Source organism: Scyliorhinus canicula, chromosome 2 (genome assembly GCF_902713615.1).
Source record: "Scyliorhinus canicula chromosome 2, sScyCan1.1, whole genome shotgun sequence".
NCBI lineage: Eukaryota > Metazoa > Chordata > Chondrichthyes > Carcharhiniformes > Scyliorhinidae > Scyliorhinus > Scyliorhinus canicula.
The window spans coordinates 65,052,680-65,061,802 of record NC_052147.1 but is presented as its reverse complement, the minus strand read 5'-3'; the positions used below and the strand labels follow the sequence as shown (position 1 = coordinate 65,061,802).

Genomic DNA, 9,123 nt, shown 5'->3' with positions numbered 1-9,123 from the left:
TTCCGGAGCCATGAGGTCATGTTGCAGTTGTACAAAACTCTAGTACGGCCGCATTTGGAGTATTGCGCACAGTTCTGGTCGCCTCATTACAGGAAGGACGTGGAAGCTTTGGAACGGGTGCAGAGGAGATTTACCAGGATGTTGCCTGGTATGGAGGGAAAATCTTATGAGGAAAGGCTGGTGGACTTGAGGTTGTTTTCGTTAGAGAGAAGAAGGTTAAGAGGTGACTTAATAGAGGCATACAAAATGATCAGAGGGTTAGATAGGGTGGACAGCGAGAGCCTTCTCCCGCAGATGGAGGTGGCTAGCACGAGGGGACATAGCCTTAAATTGAGGGGTAATAGATATAGGACAGAGGTCAGAGGTGGGTTTTTTACGCAAAGAGTGGTGAGGCCGTGGAATGCCCTACCTGCAACAGTAGTGAACTCGCAAACATTGAGGGCATTTAAAAGTTTATTGGATAAGCATATGGATGATAAGGGCATAGTGTAGGTTAGATGGCCTTTAGATTTTTTCCATGTCGGTGCAACATCGAGGGCCGAAGGGCCTGTACTGCGCTGTATCGTTCTATGTTCTAAAGATAAAGAGGTCAGTGAATAGCTCTAGAACGGGTGCAACTACGTTTTCTATAGGTTTTTTGGTGATATTTAATGAAGTATTTACGTGGGGCTTTGGGGCATACAATCAAGATTTTCCCCGGGCATCACCAGACCTCTGCACGCCACTGCTCAGCTGTCCTCACCTGACAAATCTAGAAGTCTACTTTTAGAAATCTAGGAATCTACTCCCCCCCCCCCCCCAATAATTTTTTTTTAGCTTCAGCTATTTAGACACATTTAGATTTTTTTCTAACTCAGCTCACTGTCTGTAATCAGGAGATTTTCCTGCCCAGTTTGATCTGATGCCATGATGCTAAAGTTGATGTTGAGCACTCCCAGGGTAACTTCTTCCCATATGAACATAGGCTGCGCTCTCCCCTTTGAGAGCTGACTCGTGGTGATTTAACCGAAGTGTCAGCACACCTCAGACAGGGAGCAAGGTTGAGAAGGAGGGCCTTTATAACCCAAGCGAGTCAAAGCACAAAGCGGTCCTTCGTCCATCAGGGAGGTGGTGGCATTGTCGCTGGAATAGTAATCCAGAGACCCAGGCTCGAATCCACCATGGCAGGTGATGGAATTTAAACTCAAATAAAAATATCTGGAATTTAAAGTCTAATTATTCACCACCGCCCTGATTTGGAAAGATATCGCTGCTCCTTCACAGGATGTCGCTGGGGCAACATCCTGGAATGCCCTCCCTAACAGCACAGCAGGTGTACCTACACCTCAAGGACTGCAGCGGGTCAAGAAGGCAACTCACCACCACCTTCTGAATGAAATGAAATGAAAATGAAAATTGCTTGTCACGAGTCGGCTTCAATGAAGTCACTGTGAAAATCCCCTAGTCGCCACATTCCGGCGCCTGTCCAGGGAGGCTGGTACGGGAATCGAACCGTGCTGCTGGCCTGCTTGAAAAGACAGCGATTTAGCTGAGCAACTAGGAATGGATAATAATGCTGGCCTAACCAGCAAATCCCACATCCCGTAAATGAATTTAAAAAATGGCTGTTGCAGCTATCTCTTCTAATCCCATTTTCCAGCACGTGGTGAAAATGTTTTTCCTCAAATCCCCTCTAAATCTAGTGCTCATTAACCAGGGACCATATATTTAAGGTATTGACCCCTCAACTAAGGGGAAAAGTTTCTTCCCATCTATTCTATCTATGTCCTTCCATCATTTTATACACCTCAATCAGGTCCCCCTCGCCGACCCCCCCCCCCCCCCCCACCAACCACAAGAACAAACCCAGCCTAACCAGCCTCTCTTCACAGACTAGATGCTCCAGCCTAGGCAACATCCTGGTAAATCTCTTCGGCACCCTTTCTAGTGCATTCACTTCCTTCTGACCAGAACTGCAGCATGCTCTAGCTGTGGCCTAACGAGTGTTTATACAACAACATCATAACCTCCCTGCTCTTATATTCTATGCCCAATTCTGCTTCTATATCTATGAACTTATGAATCACCAGGCCTTCCTTTGGGTTACAGGACAACAGGTGATCAAGGTTGGAGTAGAATTACTCTTTGGCCTCATCTGTTGCTTCTAGGGTTGGGGCATTAACACCGACTGTGAAATACCGTTTTTGGGCTGGGGTGAGCCAAAGAGACACAAGATGTTCATTTATCCTTCATGGGGGTTTGCGGATACATTCAAATTTTTTATGGTGAAGCCATAAAATTTAGCAGTCATCCCAAATCCGAATGGACACAAGTAATGTTCGATCAGAAGAATTACCTGGAATATTAAAATTGGAAGTTAAAAAATTAAATAAAATTCTCGTATGTCAACTATTTTGATCAAAGAATTATATTAGTGAGACTCAGCTAGGACAAAATGTAAAACTTTGGTCAAACAGTTTAGCGTTTGAAACGAATGCTGCAAATCAAAATTGATGAATAAGGGCTTTGTCATGTAGTTGGTCTAGTTTCTCTTCCAGCACCTAGTGGTGCACAAGGCAGACTTTCACCTGTTTCCATGGCAAAGTTTTTCCTGGAACAGGTCCCTAGCCCAGTCATTTTCAAACCCATAATCGTGGGTGGGTCATGGGGGCCATGCGTCGCGGCATTTCCGATCGCAGGGAGAAGTGCTCAAAAGCACGACGCCAACCGGGATTGGCTTTCACAATGTCTGCTGTTCCACACAGGCCAGGAGCCCAGCAGAGCAGAATGCCTCACCCGGACGTCAGCGCGCTGACTCAGAAGCAGGTTTCTTTATTATAAAATTGCAAGAGTCTTCCTGCCTGGTGCAGTGGCAGAGAGCAGGCCACATGCTCTCTGCAAGCAAGAGCAATTCCTCCATCTTGCAGCTGCCAGCAGTGCTGGTGTGAGCTCCAGGGCTTCTGGTGAACAACCCATTAAGAAGCTGAAAACAGGAACAAAGCAGCATAAAGATGATTACTTGAGATGTGGGTTATTAATTGTGGCACTGCAAATCAGGGTTCAAAGTTAGTGTGTGTTATATGCAAGGAAGCACTGGGAAATGAAAGTTTAAAACCGTCAAAACTTCAAAGATATTTTAAGATTAAGCATAGCGAGTTCGAGGACAAACCTCTATTTTTTTTCAACGGATGCAGTGTGATCTTAAATCATCAGCCAAAATCATCAGAAATGTAACATGAATAACAAAGCAAGTGAGATCGTGAGGATCAATGGTGGGTCGCAAATTTCAGGTGGCATGTATCACGTAGGTTGGCCAGCATGGGTCCAGAAAGGTGGTCAGTTGGTAAAAATGGGTCCTGGACAAAAGTAAGTTTGAAAAACTGTCTGCCCTAGCCTGTCGCCAGAGGCTTATAGCTTGAGGGGCACCACTCTATATTAAGCACGACCGACCAGGGGGGTCTCCCTCTCTTAACGCCTTGGTCATGTAGTTGTAGTTTAGCAATTTCTTGTGGACTGTGAAACCATTATTTATTTATTTAAAAAAAAGAAATTTTGAAGATAAGCCAAAATGCAAAGTCAGACCTTTATCATCATCCCTGCCACATTAAGATAAAAATTTGAGAATAGAAATTTGGGGCTAAAAAGCAACGTTAAATTCTGGGACTAAAACAACAGTATGACAAGCTAATGGTTGCATAGAAATGCTTATGTAGAAAACAGTTAATGAAGGACACATCACAGCAAAGTGCCATTTAAGGAGATGCGCATTAGTAAATCTTACATTTGAAATGTAATCTCTGTATGCCACATAAAGAACCGAGAAATTAAGAAACCTGAAAATGAAGTGTACTTTGTCAATTCTCCACATACATAGTATTTCATATTGCAGTTGTTTACAGCATCATTTTACTAAAATAATAATCTTTATTATTGTCACAAGTAAGCTTACATTAACGCTGCAATGAAGGTATTGTGAAAATCCTCTAGTCGTCACACTCCTGTGCCTGTTCAGGTACACAGAGGGACAATTCAGAATGCCCAATTTACCTAACAAGCACGTCTTTTGCTTTTAACTTAAGTCAAAAGAATGAATTAGAGCAGTTACTTGTAAAATTATTTGTGCCCCCTTGTTTGAAATACAGATTGAAAACTGAATGAATCATCTTTGCATTGCTACCAAATACAATGGCCAAATAATTTCAACGGTATATTTTTAAAAGACACTGCCAGTTCTTTATTCTTGGCTGATAAGTGGACTAGTATTTGGAGATATACTTGAACATTTCCAGCATTGAGCTATTTTTTGCTAAACTCTGAGCTGCATTTTTGAAAAAAAACTAAGTATAGTATTTCTTAAAGTTTAATCCGGCATGTCATGATACACATACATGCATGCGTTACAGCAAATAATCCAAAGGATTTTGATACCTCTGAATATCTCAAAACTGCTTGTTTAACATACCTTGTTGACTGACTCATCAGGAACAAGGGGAGCAGTTCATTTCATATTAGACTTTCATAAAAGAAAGACATTTGTTCCACTAGTCTGGGCTGCACTTAAACTTTAATTCCAGGTGTTAAAATTGAGCAATTAAGTGTTGTAGTTCAGTTCGAATAGCTGCACAATTTTCAAATACTAATCAATATGGGGGCGGCATGGTAACACAAGTGGTTAGCACTGTTGCTTCACAGCACTAGGGTCCCAGGTTCAATTCCCGCTTGGGTCACTGTACGGAGTCTGCATGTTCTCCCAATGCCTGCGTGGGTTTCCTTCCACAGTCCAAAGATGTGCAGGTTAGGTGGATTGGCCATGCTAAATTGCCCTTAGTGTCCAAAAAGGTTAGGTGGGGTTACTGGGTTACGGGGATAGGGTGTAGGTAGGGTGCCCTTTCCAAGAGCCGGTGCAGACTTGATGGGCTGAATAGCCCCCTTCTCCATTGTAAATTCTATGAAAAAGTACCTCGGGTTTCAATTACGATTTGACCCAAATCGGTTCAAGAGATTTTATTGACCATGTACATTAACTGTTCACCCGGTTATCTTTTCTAAAATGCAATCTCTGTTTCAGCCAAGGACCATTCAATCTCACTCTTGAAGCTGTGCAGAGATGTTGCATATTCTGCAAAGGCTGGTCAACACAATCCAGAGATTCACTACTCAGAGAAAGGATCAACTTCCTAACATCCAGTCTATCCCTATTTTTGCATAATTTAAATGCACATGCCCAGCCCTCTCCAAGCTATCACACTATGAAATCTCACCCTTATAGTATTTATTTTATCTTATCTATATTAGGTTGTCTTGAAGCCCTGCATTGCTTTAAATAAATACTGACCTATTCAACTTTGAATAACTAAATCAAGAATAGTGCAGAATTCCAAAAAAAAGTTTCCACAAGAATAAAATTATACAAGTAAATTTCTATGAAGATTATTCCCATCTCCAAACAACAGTCCTCCTTGTAGCTTATAGGTATTTTACGTTTTTAAAATTTGTTTTCAAACTATTTGTTATATTTTACATTTCCAAAATTTCATTACTATTTTCAATCAGAACTAATGGCTATATTTGTCCATGACTGAGTTGAAACACTCAACAGTGGTTCCATAGGTTGCACTCACCTCTGGATCAGAAAGTTGCAAGTTCAAGTCCTGCTCCAAAGACTTGAACACAGAGACTCCAGTGCTATACTGAGGGAGTGCTAGGTGTCATCTTTCAGATGAATTGTTAAACCAAGGATATGTTTGTTATCCCAAGTGGATGTAAGAGATCCCATAGCACTATATCAAAGGGAAGCAGGGAGTTATGCTCAGTGTCCTGGTCAATATTGATCCTTCAATCAATAACAAAATGTAGTCATTATTAGACTGCTGTTGGTGGAAACTTGGTGTGCACAAATTTGCTGTCGAAATTGTAACAGAACTATACGTCAACAGCAATTTGTTCACTGTAAAATATTTTAGGACATCCAGAGGTTATAAATGGCGTATCGGTATAAATCTCTCTTTTAGGTTTGCTGTTCAGTTATTTGGATTTCTGTGCCATTACGTTATCCAGTATTTCCTTACAGGAGGATGATTCAATTCAACATACACCACAATATCCTTTACCTCCCATCACACAACTATATATATATATATATATATATATATAGAGAGAGAGATTAGTTCAAAACTTTGTTCATTTCAGAATTTTATATTAAAATACTTCACATCTAGCATCTTGGAAGTAGGATTTTGAGGAAAGTTTGAAAGCAGCTCTAAAATGCCTGAAAGACTACCTGGCGGTTTACTAGAAGCAGCAGCTTTTCCAATAATTGATGAAGTCAGCTTGACAACATTAAGCTACTGCAGTGCACAAAAGCCCGAGATGGCATGTTCTTTAGTGAAGTTATGAATTCAGTTGAGAAAATTAAAACTTTTTAAAAAATGATTTAACACAATTTCATTCACATATGTCAAATGCGTACCCATAGTGCACTGCTTCATTAGATGTTATAAAATTGTCTCCAACTTCTTATTAATCCACAATCGAGCAGCAATAATGAATACATCCAGAGAGTATGCAGCATTATACCATTCTTCATATTATATGTCAATTTCACCATTGTAAATTAAGAGCATTTAGTGTCTGCTACATTTGAAAATCCACTACGTTTTTACAAATAGTTACCATCGTTTGACAGGGTACACAAAACAATTGTTCAACTACTTTTCTTTATTGCATTTTACCATTAGGATCTTACAAGTCAAAAAGGTACACGGCATTTGTGACTGCTCACATGTTATAATGACATCCCACTAAATTACCGAACAAGAGATCCTTAGTGTACATTCCGGTTTACAAATATTATAACCATTTTTTGGCATTGTTTTAAAAAAATTCATCAATAAAACCCAGAAACCCAATGAGCTTCTTCTACCGGAACCAGCACCAATCTAAAATACTTTTTAAATAGTGGCACATGGAACTGCTTTCACTCTTCCATTTTGGAAAGGAAAAGCAAAATGGGCATTTCAAAGTCGGTAAGGTAAGACAGGGTGTACACTCATGTGGACCACATGTACACATAGACTTACACACACACACACGCGCAGACACACACTCACTCACACCTAAGCTTTTATAGTGTTCTCACTCTTTACAGGACCAATCAGAACACTTATTTCCCCTAGCCAATATTTTAAACTGCACAGTGTCCAAACAGTTTTGAAACAAAACATCAGATCCTGAATCACAAAACTTTACGAGAGCGAGCCCTATTCATAAACACAAACCTGTTTGCAGGCACTTTGGTTAAGGGATCAAGTCACTGTACAGTGAAAAGAAAGGCTCTTCAACAGTTGCTACCAAATTAATGCCTTATGATTTGGCTAGAAAATTTGAAATAATTTGTTACAGTACTTGAATATATATAATGTCTGACACCTCTTCCCAATATGTCCAAATATAAATAGGCTGTAGAGTAGATTGTCCTGAAATATTCACACTGTCCTTTTTACAATACCCATTTTCATTCTGTAGTTGTGAGTTATAGTTAGATACGAGGTTATTAAAGTCATTTTTAATTCAAGTTTCAAGCACACAAGTTTTTTTTCCTTTAAACAAAATTCTCCACTTTTCCCCACATTTCCCCCCCCAACCCCCCCAAACCAATATAACCGACAAGAACCATTTCAATTATATGTGTGTGTCTGGTTATGGTCCTGCTGTAGAGCTGCCAGCAGCAAGAAAAAAGGTTCAACATTTCATTGCCCCTTCAGAGAACCCTTATTACCATCCCCATTAATTATGGAATGTTTTTATAAAAGCAAAGGAAATCTGGATATCACCAAAGTACTATAAACATATTCCCATGATCATACTCATTTTCAGTCAGAAAATAGTTTGAGTAACAGTGTTTAAAATAAAACATTTGCCAACTAAGAATTGTTTCAAAAAAATGATCAAGGGAAATTACTCAATTCCTTGGAACCAGGTCAAAAGCCACAGATGTTTGAGGGTCTTCAGCAATACACATTTCAATTGTTCCTTTTATGCTCCACTTATTTAAGTCTATCCGGTCTTTCCAGCATGCTTCAGCTTCAGATTCAAATCCAAGCAATCATCAGTTCCATAAATCTAATTGCATCAGCACCATCTTTAATCCATTAGGTTGCTTAATTTTTCATTCAGTTTGGATGGAATGCTTACGCAGCAGAACATTTGTGGAAGGGTATGTTTGTATAATGAAATCACAAAAACAGAGTTCTACTCATTAGTTGTGTGAATCCTAGGAATGCTCGAGTGTTTTCTGTGCTTCAGCACCACATCAACAAACTTCTCTTATATGAACAGTGGTGCATGCAAACCCAGCTATAAGGAGGGAAAGGAGCCCGCTATGTAGAGCAGCAGCCATTAATAGGGCCAATCGGCAGTATAATCGGTCAGTTTAATCACAACAGGACAGTAACACACAAGCAGGCTACTACATAGCCTGATTCTGCACTACAGGTGAGGCTCAATAGTTGAGCTTTGTGACTGGTCGTTCTCGACTACCATCCACTTGGCTGGTGACACGCTTTCGGTTGCGTTTCAGCTTGAAATCTTTATCAAAAACCTCTCCTGAGCGTAGAGCTGAAACTAGGTCATCAAATTCTCCTCCCTCTTCGCTACCTTCTTTTGCCTTTTTTGCTTTACGCTCTCGCTCTCGTTGTTCTTTCAGCTAAAAGAAAAAGAATGTAAAATTGTTTTAACTGGACAAAAAAAATCATGTCTCATATTATATATATATATATGCATAGTACAGATGCAGAATTTACTGCTAACTCAGTCTCACTTAACATGGCGATAAGGATGTTCAGTAAAACATGAGCATTTTAAAGTTAATTTCATTTTATATTCATTGTAGTGAGTTTACAGGGTCAAGGAAGTCATTTTGTACTTAGTCAGAACAGATGATTATAAGTAGTAATTAATTAAATCTTCAATTATAATTCAATCATTAATTATGTTAAATGATTGGGTTATAAAGTTTTTAAATTCCATTCTGCAGTTTCTGTAAGACAGTACAGTTTCTGTGAGAAAGAATCTATGATCAATTTAAAGTGGTTAGCAGCGAGTTCACCAGGGCTTTGGCCAAACCTTATTTGGAATCAAACAATG

At 39.8% G+C, this 9,123-nt stretch overlaps 1 protein-coding gene across 7 annotated transcripts in view; it reads right to left on the bottom strand.

The window, feature by feature from the left end:
* Positions 1-6,676: 6,676 nt before the first annotated feature.
* Positions 6,677-9,123, bottom strand: part of LOC119954719 (disheveled-associated activator of morphogenesis 1-like) — a 211,883-nt gene continuing 209,436 nt past the window's right edge. For 6 of the 7 annotated variants that reach the window (XM_038780252.1, XM_038780277.1, XM_038780258.1 and 3 more), the window contains one exon: positions 8,474-8,683. In XM_038780252.1, coding sequence (XP_038636180.1) covers positions 8,480-8,683 — 204 coding nt within the window. In that variant the 3' untranslated portion in view covers positions 8,474-8,479. Of the gene's footprint in view, positions 8,684-9,123 lie in introns of all 7 variants that reach the window. The other variant, XM_038780224.1, reaches the window with a different exon arrangement.